Source organism: Cygnus olor, chromosome 5, assembly GCF_009769625.2.
Source record: "Cygnus olor isolate bCygOlo1 chromosome 5, bCygOlo1.pri.v2, whole genome shotgun sequence".
NCBI lineage: Eukaryota > Metazoa > Chordata > Aves > Anseriformes > Anatidae > Cygnus > Cygnus olor.
The window spans coordinates 27,945,272-27,962,261 of NC_049173.1; the positions used below are offsets into that span (position 1 = coordinate 27,945,272).

Here is a 16,990-nt window from a genome sequence, read left to right on the forward strand (position 1 = left end):
CTGAATAATGCGTGTAATTCTTTCACATGAATACACAGTCAAGTGTAAGTTTACAGGCTAATAAGGCTTCCAACTCCTTGCTTGATTGAACTGTTTTCTGAAACGTTCTGGGTTCCTATCAATTGTTACTCTATTTTGCAACTAGCTAAATATGTTTGCAGTTTCCCCTGTGCCTTTAACATGCCAGGAACCAGTGAAGATCCATTTCGTTTCCTTCCTTGTTTCTGCACTGGGGCCTCCTGGATGGCAGTGGAATGAAGCAGATGTCTGAGAACTCAAATGCCTCTGCAGAATGTACTGAAAACAAACAAAAACAGTTTTGTGCACAAAATAAGCATCCAGAGCTGCAAACCTTAGACTTGATCCCATTAATTGATCTCTTGGGATCGGTTTCTGACATCTCAGTAGGACTATCTCAAAGAATAAGGATGACAAGATCTGTTCCATAGTTGCTGTATCTTAACATTACTACTTAATAGGCAGTTGATTAAATAGTCTTCAAAGGGATTTAGCAGCGAGATGGCATTTTCAGCAGATCATAACCATTTTAAGACAGGTCACATTTGTAGCTTAAAAGGTAATGCTGGAATAAAAATCATTTATTTCTTTTTAAGTCCTTACCTATGCTTCAAATAGCACCTTAGATTATTGAAAGAGAATATACTTTAAAAAGCAAATACACATTTCACTGTATGCACTGCTTAGGTGAAGTTCTATGAGCAATTGAATTCAACAGCACCTAAGAGTTGTTAAATCTCACAAGAACTTGCTAACGGAGTTCCTCATTGCACCATCGGAAAGACAGACCTAATCTTGTTCTTTGTTATGTTATTAGAAATGTGGTAATTAAGGGTGCGCTAGAGATTCATAATGAATTAAGTTGGAGATTAATTCAACTTCGTATCTTTCAAATTTGTTTCTCAAACCATCATACTCATATGATATAAAAATTGCAAGAAAACATTTGCGATCAACAGTTTTTGATGTTTATCTGCTGGAGTCATTTGCCAATGGTTAATAGTCAGGTGCTGATAGCGACTTCCATAAATTAACCACTTCCCTTATCTTTTCCCCTTCCTTTCTCATTGGTAATCAGAACTGACCAAAATGGGAGGCTTGATTTATCTTTACAATTCTAATAATAATAAAAATATTTTGATTTAGTGATTTTCTTTTAAGTGGCCAAACTCTAAGCTCTTCAAAATCATTAGAAAACTTTAGGGAAAACCATTTTAAACATTGCTTTAAATACATCTCTGCATTTTCTAAATATGGTAGCATTATGTTAATCCATCAAACCCAGAAAGTAAACTTACTAGTGAGTTTGCTTACCGGACAATTGAGGCAAGGTTACCTTTACACGGCATGTCTGGACAGTGCCTAGCTAGAGCTTCTGTCCATTCAGAATGGATAATAATAATAAAAGGTGATAAATAATTTATAATAGTTAATAATTTATAAAAATCAGAATGTGAATGCAGACCAAAGCTAAAGAGCTGGAGCAGTAATCTCTGTTTTTACAACTCTGCTAGTATTTGTAATCTAAGGTGTTTACAGCAATATTTTTAAGAACATTCTTTTTGTTTTCAAAGTGACTTTTACTTGCCACTATCCCTCAAAAAGGCTTCTGTCCTCCCAAGTCTGTGTATTGCTGTTTGCTGACTCCATAGGAATGGTTTTCCCAAAACACTTGTAACATGTATAAATGTTATTATTTGGGAAAAAAAAAAAAACATTCATAATCCCATTTTTGATAACTCACTGGTGGATTATGAACTACAATTGTCTTTTTCTTTTTTAAACCGTATCTTACAAACAGTGGTTCCCCCTACCCCTTCACAGAATTGGGACTTAACATCAAATATTGCTGTGACTTTATGACAAAAATCCTGATTACTAAGCTGTCCTCCGATGGCATGAGGGATATTGCAGGAGAAGCATAAAGTCTGATGGGAAATACCATCTCTTCCCAGATAAATTAATTTTCCAGCCATCTCTGAAATTCTTGCTATAGCTGTTCACAAATTAAACACCAACCTGACGTCGTGTTTTCCTTTGGGTGTTGCATTCTCTGAAGTCCCCAAGCAGATGCTGAACGGTTTAACTGTCCAGGGGAGGAGGGTGGATGCCAACAGGGCGTCACTCTCCCTTTCCACCCCCTCTTTCTGCAAGGGTGGCTACATCTGATGTGTGCATTAAACCAGAGTCAGGGGTAAAGAGGAGGGACAGAGGTTCTGACCTGTGTGTGCAGTAACCTGTGTGTATCGCCTACCACTCCGTGTGTATCACACACCTGTTTCGAGTTTCATTTCTCCACTGGGTTTGCACGTGGGCACTTTGAGCTGAAAGAGGTGGTCCCATTCTTGGCACATCTCAATTTGTCTGTGGCTTGAGTGGTTCTTCTTCCCTTTCCTCACCTCCCTACGGCATTGTGCTTCTCTCACTGCAGGGCAATCAGAACAATCCCAGAGAGATGGCATTTCTCTCTTCTTTTTTTTTCTTGGTTACTTTCTTTCATATTGTTTTTTTACTTTTCCTTTGTTTTACTTTTCTTTCCATTGTTTTCCTTTGCTGACACATGGTTGGTTAATATGATGAAGCCTGTTATGACACTGTTGTTCTTGCTGCTGCCGCTGCTGCTGTTGTTGATTATGCTGTGTTCCCAGCTAACTGCATGTCTTTTTTTGTTTGTTTGTTTTTTGTTTGTTTGTTCGTTTTTGTTTCTTTGCAAAATCCCTCCCCCCCACTACCCCTTCACCTCCATCTCTTGTGTCTCCTTATGACATGATGCCTCTTTGTGACTCGGATGGATTTTTTTTCTGACTTTCCTTTCTCTGCTCGCCCGCTCTATGTGTATTTCACTGTTTTTGATGTGCATGGACACTCTGTGTCTGTCTTGTAGCCTATCAGAAAGTTCTTCATCCCCCCTCAGACCTCCGACCTCCCTTTCTCTCCCCGACCCCAAGTCTCCTTGGACCCTGATGCTTGTAGGAACGCCTCCAGGCCTGGACATGTACTCCAACCAAAGCCAGCACTTCAGCCCAACCCAAAGACGCAGACTTTGCCATCCAAGAGCAAATTGGCCGAAAAACCACTCCAGTCTACTAAATCCAACCCACTCCCTTCCAGCAATGCCAGCACCCCCTCTTCCCAGAACACTCCTGTGCAGAATGCTCAGGGCCGCACGCCTGCTGCCGGCTTTAACCCACAGCTGGCTGTTCCTAAATTGCAGACCAACCCTATGTCTCCTGTTAGGTTACTCCCTTCTAGTACTGACCCAAGCACCAAATCTATCCCCATCATACAGGTCACCCCTCACCCCTCTCCAAGGGGAAGTCCCCTCCCTACCCCCAAGGGGACACCTGTCCATACGCCAAAGGAGAGCCCAGCAGGCACACCCAACCCAACACCACCATCCAGCCCCAGCATTGGAGGAATGCCATGGAGGACACGGCTCAACTCAATCAAGAATAGTTTCCTGGGGTCTCCTCGCTTCCATCGCCGGAAATTGCAAGGTGAGTACTCTGTCCAGATGTACCGGGGTGGTTCTGATTTGGGCAGCCTTTCAGCAGCAAGACGATGCCTCTCTGTGGCTCTGCAAGTTTAATGTAGCAAGGACTGAATATTGGTGTTGAGTGGTAGTGTCAGGCAGCCCTAGCCCAAGGCGTGTGTCAGCAGGCTCTGTAAATCCACTGCACCTGCTCCAACAGCATCTCCTGAGCCCTCTTCACACTCTAGCAGTACAGATCTTACTATACCTGTCTTGGTTCTTAGAACACAAGAAAATTTTATCTTCAGCTCACCCCTTATTTTGCCAGCAAACCTAGAGCTCTGATATTTCCCCTATGGCTGTACTCTGCTGCCTCTCTGCAGCCACAGGCTGAGCCTTCTGCTGCAAAAAGATGTCCAGTGGCAACAGCCTGAAATTGTCCTTCTGAGGTGCAGCGTCTTTCATGTTGGTTAGTGCTTTTTTTAACTCCTTGGATAATTGGTGTGAAAATTGCCCTAATACAAACAGTGTTTTCATTTCTGCTGGCCTGTTTCAGTTTTCAGAGTCTCTAGATTGTTGAGATGTGCAAAATTGTCTTCTTCGAGCTCCAGGTGGCTTTTCATATTCAGGCAAAGGGCACCTGAAGTCATATGTATTATCCTCAGATAGCAGCAGCAGCTATCCCAATGCCCTGTGCTTTTACAGGATCCTCTCAGAAAGGAGGATTACAGCTGTGGAAGAGTTAGGTTTTGGACTGTGATGGTCAGGGACATTGTCTCAGAGTTGGCCAGAGAACTGCTGAGAGTTGCAGCAGTGACTGAGCTGCGTCCAAATGGCCTGGTGTGGCAGACTTCTACTTTGTGTTAGAAAATTCCACAGGGATTCCTGATACTCTCAGTGACTGAAAGAGACTTTGGATAATGCCCATTACATACAGTGTGAGAATTGGCTCATGAAATAATAGTAAACAAATTGTAAGGCAATCAGATTGGCACGGTGTTTGGGTCAGGACCAGAAACCATTGAAGCCAGCACAAGATTTTCTAGTGATTTAAGGAAAGGTAGGTTGAAATGCGTCACCTGTTTATATACAGTGATCTAGGGACACATGACCAATGTTCAAATGCCAGAACTAATCTGCAGAGTCAATGAGCAGATGAAAGAGGGTCAAATGTCAGAATTCTTTCATTTTTATAATAGCAGAAAAAGGAAGGTGCACTGATTCATTGATTTCTTTTCTTCCTCCCTCTCTTTGGCTGTGCATGCATGGGCAGTACCTACACCAGAGGAGATGTCCAATTTAACCCCGGAATCATCCCCAGAGTAAGTAAATTGCCAGTACGCTACTTCTTTTCCACCACCTACCAGTGTCATTTCCTTGCCTGAATGTCATAGTGTGACTGTTTCTGCTCTGAGTCAGTATCTGATTGTAACCTGTTATCTCACGAGTGGGTGCAGATGTGAAATGGTCCCTCTGTTAAGGACCCTGAATAAAATCTGTACTTCAGTAATAGCAGTGGGGTCAGTGGGTGATGAAACAGTCTCCCAGTAACCAGCTCATTTAGTCACAGCATGCTGAGTTTCCTAGTCTTGGAACATCTTCCCGTTCTCTTCTTTCATTTGACTCTCAAGCAGATGACTCTTGAGGATAGTCGATGTCTTATAATGGCACTAACTAAGCCATAAAAGTCTTCTTAGAACATGAGAGTTTGCATCCTCAAAATAACATGCAGAAGCTTCTGCTAGGATGATTCCAAGGAATCTTTAGCTTGGATAGTAAATGCAGTATTAATTCTGGGCAGCAACACTGGGAGGTGCAGAAGCTGTTTCATATTCACCAGACTCATTCCTTAAAGTCAGTGTACATTTCAACCATTTCACTGCACCAATGTGCGTCACTGCATGGCAGGTTTGGAAGCCCCTGCCAGAGATGGCTGCTCCAAACACTTCCTAATATATGCAACAGATGCCAAATAATTCCTTTTTATTTTCACAGCTTGTGTTTGTGCACCCAATGCCCATTGACTTTCCCTGCCAACCAAGACAATTTGGCCTTTTGTCAAGATACTTGTGTGAAATATTCATGAGTCATAGATGAAAATTGTGGGCCCAAAGTTTTGTAATTGGTGATAATGGTATCGCCTTAAGAACTTTTCCCAGACCTGGCATGTATCTGATGGGCAGTCTGTTTCTAATGCTGCAGAGTGGACAGGGATAATAAAGAAAGGGAGAGGGAGAAGTAAGGAAATAGCAAAGGGTAGTAAAAGAAATCCAGGAAGAAGAATGGAATAAATTGTGTTTTCAGCACTTCGGAGAATTTACTAATAAGGGTCATGAGAGAATTTCATAAAATAAACATATCCTTACAGAATAAGTAAGTGATATTCTCATCTCAATTGTTTTTAAGGCTGCTAAAGCAGAAAAGCCACTAAATGAAGTCCCTTCCCTTCCTTTCCCTTCCCTCTATGTTGGTAGATGTTCTTCGGTGAATTTACTGCCTTCTGTACTTCCCACTCACCCTTTAAAAGCTGGTATACGGAAGTAGTGTCTGTCATTTGAGGCAGTTTGGATGCAAGTCAAAGCCTAAGGCCCTTTTTTCTTTTTCTGTATAATTGCCAAATTAATGAGTTCAGTTGGACTGCACCCTCCAGTAAACATAATAAAAGTCATAAAAAATAATGAACTAGATTTTATTTTAATGGTAGGTGTCTTGTTGCTCAGTGCCCACTTCCACATATCTTTTTTTTTTTTCCTGATATTTTCTTCTTTTCTGTAAGAAATAAGATATCCTTATGAAGAGCTCTATTGACCTCATGGTTTGAGTGATAAAAATGCGTGTCCTTGGTCTGGTACAGCATTCTTTAATGACTGCCATTCATTTAACAAACCTGATGTTTAGGTAATAAACTTTGACGTGTCTGGGTAATGTTATTCTTTCTCACATGAAAAAGAAATGCTATTATTTATGCCAAGCAAGTGAACTTCTGGAGGTTATAGATCCCTGCACCCAGGGACAGATAGGGAAAACAGTGAGGCTCTCCAAAGGTGAAACACTCAGACACTCCAAAAGTAGAAAATGGAACAGCATTATAACAGTAGGAAATTCAGTGTGAAGTAATAAAGCAGTAGCCTCTATTTTCATGCTAATCTATTTGCTTTTTTCATCAACTGGACACCTGGTTAGATTCCCTAGAGTAATCTATGTACCCAGCCTCCCTCCCATGTCTCTTACCTGCCTCCCCCTTACGAGGCTTTTCATCACAAGAAAAGCATTTTAATTGTAAGTACTTTTTTCACTGCTTACAGCCTGATTTTCTAAGGTGATGCTGAAGATGTTCAATTCATACTTGTGTTATTCCAAGTTAGTAGCACTTAGCAAGCCCTGTCAGGGGGGAAACCTTAATTGCGTGATTTTAATCTGAAACTACTGCATCTTCTTCAGCGGAATTATGCCCTGTGTGTACAAGCACAATTAGTTCTGCCGATTTCAAGGAGAAAAGATTTGGATTAGGGTTTGGAGAAAGATAAAGCAAAGGCTATGCTTGTGACTGGGGCTGGGGAAGGGCTGCCAAAGAAGTAGATATACACGAAAAGCCTTCTGTTTTGAGTAGTATTTCCTGGGAGACCTAAGTGAGGTTGTGTTGGACCTGGATGCTGACTAGGGTTAGGGTTAGGGTTTGGAGAAAGACAAAGCACAGAGGCCCACAGAGTCCTGCTGGCAATGATATTTCTGATATAAGCCAGGATGCTGTTGGCCTTCTTGGCCACCTGAGCACACTGCTCGCTCATATTCAGCCAGCTGTCGACCAATCCCCCCAGGTCCCTTCCCACTGGACAATTTTCCAGCCACTGTTCCCCCAGCCTGTAGCATTGCATGGGGTGGTTGTGCCCCATGTGCAGGCCCCAGCACTTGCCCTTGTTGAACCTCATCCCGTTGGCCTCAGCCCATCGGTCCAGCCTGTCCAGATCCCTCTGCAGACCCCCGCTACCCTTGAGCAGATCAACATTCGTGCCTAACTTGGTGCTGTCTGCAAACTTAATGAGGGTGCACTCCATCCCCCTCGTCCAGATAACTGATATTAAAGAGAACTAGTCCCAATACTGAGCCCTCAGGGACACCACTTGTGACCAGTCACCAACTGGATTTAACTCCATTCACTACGAGTCTCTGGGTCCAGCCACCCAGCCATTTTTTTACTCAGAGAAGCGTACAACCATCCAAGCCATGAGCAGCCAGTTTCTCCAGAAGAATGCTGTGGTAAACAGTGTCAAAAGCTTTACTAAAATCTAGGTCGACCACATCCACAGCCTTTTCCTCATCCACTAAGTGTCTCACCTTGTCACAGAAGGAGATCAGTTTCGTCAAGCAGGACCTGCCTTTCGTAACCCCATGCTGACTGGGCCCAATCACATGGTTCTCCTGTAAGTGCCGCCTGATGGCACTCCAGATAATCTGCTCCATGAGCTTCCCTGTCACCAAGGCCAGACTGACAGGCCTGTAGTTCTCTGGGTCTCTCCTGTTAGCCAGGAGTGCTGATAAATGATGGAAAGTGGCTTGGTGAGCAGTTCTGCCAGCTCTCTCAGTACCCTCAGGTGGATCCCATCAGGCCCCATAGACTTGTGTACATTTAAGTGGTGTAGCAGGTCCCTAATCATTTCCTCTTGGATTATGAGGGCTCCATTCTGCTCCCTGTCCCTACCTACCAGCTCAGGAGGGTGGGTACCCGGAGAACATCTGGTCTTACTACTAAAGACTGAGGCAAAGAAGGCATTAAGTACCTCAGCCTTTTCCTCATCTCGTCACTATGTTTTCTCCCACATCCAATAAAGGATGGAGATTCTCCTTAGTCCTCCTTTTCTTGTTTATGTATTTATAAAAATATTTCTTATTATCCTTAATGGCAGTAGCCAGATTGAGATCAAGTTGGGCCTTGGCCCTTCTAATTTTCTCCCTGCACAGCCTCAACATCTGTGTAGGCCTCCTGAGTGGCCTGCTCCTTCTTCCAAAGGTCATAAACTCTTTTTTTTTTTTTTTTTTTCTTTTTTTCCTGAGCTCTAGCCAAAACTGTCTGCTCATCCAGGCTGGTCTTCTTCCCCACTGGCCCATCTTTTAGCACATGGAGACAGCATGCTCCTGTGTCTTTAGGATTTCCTTCTGGAAAAGTGTCCAGCCTTCCTGGACTCCTTTGCCTTTCAGGACTGCCTCCCAAGGGACTCTGCCAACCAGTTTTCTGAACAGGCCAAAGTCTGCCCTCTGGAAGCTAACCCCCCTCCTTACTTTTCCAAGAATCAAAACCTCTGTTAATTCATGATCACTGTGCCCAAGGTGGCCTCCAACCTTCACATCACCCACACGTCCTTCTCTGTTCACAAAGAAAAGGTCCAGCAGGGCACCTTACCTAGCTGGCTCACTTACCAGCTGTCAGGAAGCTATCTCCCACACACTCCAGAAACCTCCTAGACTGTTTCCTCTCTGCTGTATTTCCAGCAGACATCTGGTAAGTTGAAGTCCCCCACGAGAGCAAGAGCTAGCGATTGTGAGACTTCTCCCAACTGCTTACAGAATATTTCGTCTATGAAATCTCATGCAACACCAGCAAAATTATGTCCTGAATTCAAGGGATTTGCAATCTGGAGCACAGCCCAGGCTATCAGAGTCAGTATTAGTATGGATAACCTTGCCAAAGAAAAGAGCCCACCTTGACTCTGTAGACTCCAGACCAAGTTTCCACACTGAACAGCAGAAATCCTCCCTGTGTTCTGGGGCTCTTTTAACCTACCCTCATTAAGAGATCTATAAATGAAGTTCCCACAAAACCATTAATGAAAATAAAAATATAAAAAGTAGTAGATGGCAGATCTGCAGTTAAATATTCACACTGTTTCTAGGCCCAGCTTCCAAGGAGAATGTGTGACATACACTGGGTCCCTGGAGTCCCAATAGCCAAGCACTGTTCGGAGTATGATAGATCCAAGCCTAAGACAACCAGACATTTTAGATGGATAACCAGGTGCAAATTTACTAATTACCATAGACCCTTTACATGCAGGGGCTATTGCCCCAGCTCTCCAGGGGCTTGCAGAGTTGTTATGGTGTGTGTGAGACACACGAGCTAATTAGTATGTAATTTCCTTTCACACTCTAACCCTGGCTCCTTAACGACCCATTTAAATGAGAGGCCCTTTCTCTTTACTGCTCCCTATGCTAATCTTTGGCTCACTGGCTTAATTACAGCTGCCTATGAATATTTTAGGGAGTGACAGTTTTCCAGCCCACTTTAATTGAGTGGGGAATGGTGGTTTACCAAATTGCAAGTGAATCTTTCTGTTCTCTTACCTTCTGTTGCCCGTAATAGGTGGCAACAAATGATTATTTGCACAACCGAGCTGTCCTCCAGTTGTGGTGTTTCCATACTCCTTTCTCTCCTCATCTCTGCCCTTTCTCATTCTACCCTTCCTCATTCTTCCTCAACTGTAGGTTGTCTTCTTCTGTTGAGTGGCGAATGTCCCCTAAAAGTGGAAGCCTATTGCTTGACTTTATAAAATACCCTGTAGAGTGAAAAACCTGCACTCTCTTGGAGGCAGGTCTTTTCATCTCTGACTTTTTCATGCTAAATTCTTCTCTGCTAGAACATGGCTGATTTCAATGGAATTTTTCCTGGACTTAGCTTGGTCCAGCAATTCTTTGCCCACATATCATGGCTGACAGCATCTTCTCTCCCCTCAAAACATTAACTTTCAGAGGTGCTACCTCCAAGTTCTGGGTAGTTTCCCTCAGTAACATACCTGCCCTACTTTTACTTTAGTCTGTTTAACTTGAAAGTGAATTTCAACAAAGTGCACTGCAATGGTAAAACAATAAGCAAAATCAAACATTTGCTTATATGATCAGTGTGAAAAAAGGCAGTTTCATTTTATGATGAAACCGAAATCTGATGCTGAAAGGAGCTGTGGAGTTGGATTGCTATCAGTGGAAAGCCTGAGCTGTGTTTTCTGTGGTGCTGGTATCTTCTCTCTTAGTACTGAAAATTCATTCTTTTCCAGAGTTTGCTCATTATTTAGACAGATTTTGAATGGGACTAATGAATGGGACAGTGTTTGTTCTGGCCCTCCTCTGGGTAGGAGTGGATTTTACTTTCTGACAGGTTGGAGGTCCAGTGAAACCTCTAGTTTGCTTTAAAAAGCAATATCATATGATTGTACTGTCAGTACAAGAGGACACCTTTGGAAATGGTACTTTCGAAGTCCAAGAACACCAAAGGCATTGAAACTGGGCAGGAGGGAACTTAAATCCCTGTGTTAACAGCATCCACATATTGACACAAAAAAAATGGAGAGATCCTTGGAGACATTTCAGAAATATGTCCCCAGATTTATATGAATTGTATGTGTGGAGTATTAATTGGTATATTGACTTTATAGAAAAGTTACTCCTAGTTTTAAATTGTTGGTCACACCTGCTGCCAGAGTTGCACTGACTGGACCATTATTTTAACAGTTTTCACTAAGTGAGTGGGATGTTCTCTGACTCTGTGAGCCACATATTGTAATATCACATCTGGAGTGTTATCAATACTTTCTTCTCCAGGTTGTTTTTTTTTCCTAGCTGGGAAATCTAAGAAATAGTGCTCAATATTCTAAACCATCTCTTTCTTTTCATCACGTCAGGCTTGCCAAAAAATCCTGGTTTGGTAACTTCATCAACCTGGAGAAAGAAGAACAGATTTTTGTGGTCATTAAGGACAAACCACTAAGCTCCATTAAGGCTGATATTGTCCACGCTTTCCTCTCGGTAAGTCAGCCCAACTGCCTGTTGGAGGCATTGCTCATTGGTCAGACCAAGGCCTCCTTGTGCCATATGTTACTGGGCAGGGTCTCTGTTCCTTCGAATGCATCCTCTGTGCATTTAAATTATGCATCATGTTAATTCAGGCCTCCACTGTACTCTGTCTAAACTTCTAACTATAGAAAGTACTCTGTAAGGTGAGAAAAGTTTTCAACCTTCTTGCCAGGCTCTCCAGGTTACCAGTGTTTGGAATATCAGTGCAGTTAGAGCACACTGGCAATGCAATATCAAGACATTGATTTGCTGCTTTGTCACACTTATCTTGCAGTCACCATCTGTGCAAAAGGTTGGGCCTCCCTGTGTATGCCCTCCACCAATCAGACAAAAAGCCTGTCTCACACCTGCATTTATTACTTTAGATCTCCTCTTCTGTGCTTTATGGCAGATAGAAGGGTAATTTCTTCTGGTGAGCAGAGTATCAGTTGTTACAGATGCTCTTTTTTTACAATCTAAGAAGGTCTGCTGTGTGAGCAGAGAAAATGTCCTTTTTTTTTTTCCTACAGAACCTCCTTATTCTCACCATTTAAAAGTACCAGTGAAGAAAAAGGTCAGCAGAGTAAACCTAATTTGACAGATTTTTCAATTCAAGGGTTTTTGAAGCATAATGAGACTTTTTTCAAATAGTATTAAAAGAAGACGGTTTAATTTCTTTTATTGTTTGTTGAATTGGTGTTATTTTCAACAAAATATTGCTCTCCTTTATAGTCTCTATGATGCTACAATGAATTTCTTCCCAAAAAGCAGCTGTAATCCTTTTAACTGTTCGTACACAGTACAGGCACGCAGGGAGTGAGTGCAGTATAGTAACATCCATCAAACACTGTTATCTATCTCAGATTGGTTTGAAGCAGCTGTTACTCTACCAGTTCCCTGTATTTAGCTATGCTTGTGAGTTTAGTACAGCATAGTGTACATTACTGCCTATGTTAGTGATCCTGTGCATACCCTACATGTGTGGTGCGAGGTGTGATGTGGTGATTTGTGTGCAAACCCTGTGAATCACCTCTTTCAGCCAACTTCAAATTAAATGTATTGTAAGAGCCTGATAAGTAAGTTTGTAAGGTAAGCTTCTCAAAGAATTCATCTGTCGTTTTCCCTCCAAAATTAGAAGTCAGATTTCCAAGTGTTTGGGGGGATTTTTTTAAAATCTTGTCTTTTGTGAAACGATAAATAGAATTCTAGTAGGATCTGTGAATAGTGACTGCTTGAAAATTAGGCAGTTGTGAAGTTCTGCCAGAGGTCTGATGATACAGATATTGGATAACACCGGAAAGCTTCTCAAAACTGTTTTACATATTGATAGGAGTTGTGATTTGCGTAAGTGAATAGCAGGCATGCTGTCCCTGTGGATATCCCAGACACTTGTCTAAGTGTCTGCTCCTTGTCCCGATGTTTCTTTGATAGCATAGAATCACCAAACAATTGAGGTTGGAAATGACGTAAAGGAGTCTATAGTCCAACTTCCTGCTCAAAACAGGATCAGTTATGAGATCAGACCAGGCTGCTCAGGTTGTTGTTATATCCAGTCTTATATCTCACTGACTTTTCTAGTCCCTCCCTTAATATCAGTTCTCACTAAGCAAAAGGCATTTCTCAAAACTGGTAGATGAGCAGGAAAAGAAAGACTCAGTGTATGAAGCTGTGCAGCATGGAATTTATAAGCGTGCTGGATATTCCATCAGTATTTATCCTTTAAATTTAGGTCATTCCTTTAAGGAACAGTGCCTTCTTGTGTGGTGCCAACCAATCTAAACTCTTACTGATCTCACAAGAATGCCCTGAATATTACAAATTGAAGTCCAGAAGCAAATCTAGCAAATAATACACATTCTGGAAATACGTATTGCTGTAAACTGAACTTTGCAATTGTTCCCTTTTTGAGCTGGTTCTACTATCTTCTGCCAACCTGTTTCAGATTCCAAGCCTCAGTCACAGTGTCATCTCACAGACAAGTTTCCGTGCAGAATACAAGTCCACAGGAGGTCCTGCTGTCTTCCAGAAGCCAGTGAAGTTCCAGGTGGACATAACGTACACAGAAGGGGGAGAGGCGCAGAAGGAGAATGGGATTTATTCTGTCACTTTCACACTCTTATCAGGTAACCATGGCAAAGCTGCAACATGGGTGCAAGTTGTCTCTGTCCTTGCTGACATGGAGGCCTGCAAAGAGAGGTCTTCCGGGGAAAGATCCATACAGTGGGTAAAAGGAGGATACTGGGAACAAGAATGGCATTGGTAGTGATAGACATGCTTGGGAGGGCAAGAGATTCCCAAAGAGGTGAAGTTGCCACCACCACAATTAGTGCTAAAATAGCTGCTCTGTGCATCAGATTTGAAATACCTCCCTGTACTGCCTCCTCGTTTCACTCAAAGGTCTCAGTATCTCACCTGGGCACTGTGATGCCACTGATTTCTTTCTTACAGAAATGTGCAATCACCCTTTTTTCCTGGCTCATCATGTGCTCCACACAGGGGTTAAAAGTAACTAACAAAAAAAAACAACAAAAAAAAAACTTGCCTGTCTTTACAAAAGGAGCCCAAAACCCATCCTTCTTGTTGAGTGTAGCACTGCAAAGTCCCTGTTAACATGGGGGGACTGTATAATAGTTCTTCAAAGTTGTGCCTTCAGCTGAAGTACAGCTATGCTGGCAGTACAGTCTTGGGGACAGGAGTGAAGGGAAAATGTTTGTGATCCTTTCCCTCCAACCTGTGTTATCTGGGGATTTGGCTCCTGCTGCTCTCACAGCCATGCATGCCTCTTCTCTCCTCACAGGTCCAAGCCGTCGTTTTAAGAGGGTAGTAGAAACCATTCAGGCACAGTTGTTAAGCACACATGACCAGCCTTCAGTGCAGCAGTTATCAGGTAAGTAGTTTCTACTGTTGGGCACCTTGCTTCAGCAGGGACAGGAAGGTGAAGTGCCTCTCAGTACCAGGAGGCTGAGGGAGGCCATCCCTCTGATCACAGCAAGAACCTAGCTCTATTCAGACAGAGCAGTAACTCCCCGCACCCACCCTACTTCCTGCACCCTCCCTCTTTCATTCCCACTCCAGTGCTCCCAGCGCATTCCCTAGTTGAACAGCTTCTGCCCTCCTCCCGCCCAAAGAGCCATTTGCCCACTTCTCCATCAAAAGCTGCATCATCAACAGATATTCCAGATTTTCTCAAGGTCCAAAAGTTCCCAGAACAGGGACACAGTCTAGAAGATACCTGATGTACAAACCCTTCAGGTATGCCTTAGAAACCTCCAACTTTGGAGGGTCCCAGAACAAAATTGAGAGCTACTTTTAACTAGCTGTTAAGAGCAGCATTTTCAGATGGTCAGACGGTGGCTAATAGTTTCCAGTAGTGTGGTCAAATTCTTGGCCCAGTACTGTGGTAGCATGAATCATATACTAAGGTTCTGCAAAAGCTATTATGTTATTGATTTTTAAAATAAGTTGCAATTCCTCACGCTGGTAAAGAAAGCTTTACAAGTGTGGCCCTTTGCAATGACATCAATCTGAATCTCCAGGCAGCCTGAGATGATAATACAGAAACTCGCCTCATCCCACCATTATGTAGCAAATGTTCACTCTGAACACTAGTGGTGACACTTAAAAAAAAATCAATGATAACAATTCTGTCCTTTAAGAGGATAGAACAAAGGAAGAAGGTGAAAATGGAAAACTTAAGGAAGCTTAGATACTGGGAGTGCTTCAAGGAAGGAAAAACAGGGAGAAGCAGAAAGAATGTACAGATACAGGGAAGAAATAGGAGCAAAGCAGAGAGTGGAAGCTGCAGGAAGAAGAGGCAGGAGGAATGGGAAGAGTTTTTCCATTGTATGATGCTGAAAAGGTAGTAAATAAATATTATACATAAGAGCTAAGTTATATGTTTTACCTTAGTGTGAACCAGCCGAGACAAAATTGGAGAATGAAGTCAGCATAGCATCATGCAGTTAAATCCTGGGCCTCCTTGGCTCATTGCACATATGGGTTACATCCTTCTGGTCTAACAGTGTGGCTTTAACAGCTGAAGATAAAATAACTCTGTCTAGAAGAGTGTGTGCTCACTATGTGACAGAAAAGTATGCTCAGCTCATGAAAGATTATTTTCCACTTTGCTTTTGCCCTCCAGCACTGTCTGACCTTCTGCATGCTGGATTGCAAGGATGCCCAGCACATGGGTTATTCTGTTAGGAAACAGGAAAGGTGAGGATATTAGAACTAGATCTGATTCAGATTTTTGCTCTGTGGACTTCTGAAATAAAATCAAACTCAAGAAAGCAGCCAGAATTTTCTGCCAGCCCTTTCTCTTGGGAAATGCTGGATCTATCGAGAGTGAGGGCAATTAGCTAACAGAAAAGCATCCTCCGAGTCTAGTTCCTATTACCCCTGCTGCGTGAACAATGTTCAAGCATCCCTTGTCTCTTTGGGAAAGAAGTGTGCCCTTGCCCTCTGATAAGGGGAAAGCTGTTAAAAAAAAGGTAAATAATATGATCTCTCTTAACTTTTTCACCTTAACATGTGCTAGCTAATGAGGCCATATAGAAAGAGTTGGACCCTGTTGCACACTTGCACATGAAGCAGGGTATCTCCATAAGAAAGTCATATTATAACAGGAATAAAAACCATTCATCTGACTGTGGCTCAGGGAGACATTCAGGGCAAACCATGCTGTAAGAAGTGTATGTGACCTACAGTTTTGCTCTAGTTCTGGAATGGAGAAATCATATTACAGATGCAGAGTCTCTTTCTACTGCCTAAAGCTACATGAGAGCATTTCTTTCTAGCAGGGAAAACCCAGCCTGATCTTTAAAGACAGGGAGAAAGCGAAAACTCCACGTGGAGTGTTAACAACAAGCGAGGCAGCTCGCAAGAGACACAGTGCCAAACTGTCCTGTGTCTATCACCTGTCCTGATCAGTAAGATGCATGACGTTTGAAAAAGAGAGAAGTAATTCAACCTGAAAACTTAGTTTGGAGCAGAGTACAAGGAAAAGAGAGAAAGTACGGGGAAAAGATTGTTACCACAGAAGAGAAAACGTGGTTCAAAGCAGGGGGGTCCCATGGTTCACATCCTCATCCAAAGTGAGAGAATAAGTGGAAAAAAATGGATAAAGAGACCACAAAGAGTTCACATTCAGCACTTTGCTCAGCTGGTTGGCTGTGGTTGGGTAGGTCTGCATAGGGGCTTCCTAGAAATTGACTCAGTATTTCTTACTTACGTAGAAACAAGACAAGTTCTTCATTTCTTTCTTCTCCCACATTCCCAGCCCTTAACACCTCACAGGAATTGTGGTGGCTGGACTCCCGTTCAGGTTCATGTTTGGAGGATGCTCTGTAGGCAGTCCTCTGCTGCAACAGAATGAGTTTACAGTTCACTTTGACTCTCCTCCTCCATGGCTTTGAGGATATTGCTGGCTCTGATCAGCAACGCTGGCCTGTTTGTTCCCTTGCCAGAGCACTGGAGATGTTCCTAGCTCATTGTGCACAGACATATCCTTTGTATAGTTGTCTGCCCTGCCTTATAGTTCAGATGCCATTACAGGTGGGATGATGAAAGCCACCTGTGAAAGGTGCATGCTTGTAATGTGAGACCTGCAGAAGGGCAAGATTCAGTGAATACAGTATAAAAGAGAACAGAAAGGCCTAGTAAGCATATGGCACTGACAGTCAT

The 16,990-nt window shown here is 42.8% G+C and overlaps 1 protein-coding gene across 10 annotated transcripts in view; it reads left to right on the forward strand.

The window, feature by feature from the left end:
- BRSK2 (BR serine/threonine kinase 2) overlaps positions 1 to 16,990 on the forward strand; it is a 319,520-nt gene that overhangs the window by 267,972 nt on the left and 34,558 nt on the right. For 6 of the 10 annotated variants that reach the window (XM_040559845.1, XM_040559848.1, XM_040559851.1 and 3 more), the window contains 5 exons: positions 3,308 to 3,515; positions 4,764 to 4,812; positions 11,158 to 11,281; positions 13,251 to 13,431; positions 14,106 to 14,195. In XM_040559845.1, coding sequence (XP_040415779.1) covers positions 3,308 to 3,515; positions 4,764 to 4,812; positions 11,158 to 11,281; positions 13,251 to 13,431; positions 14,106 to 14,195 — 652 coding nt within the window. Of the gene's footprint in view, positions 1 to 2,902; positions 3,516 to 4,763; positions 4,813 to 11,157; positions 11,282 to 13,250; positions 13,432 to 14,105; positions 14,196 to 16,990 lie in introns of all 10 variants that reach the window. The other 4 variants (XM_040559843.1, XM_040559842.1, XM_040559846.1 and 1 more) reach the window with 1 other exon arrangement.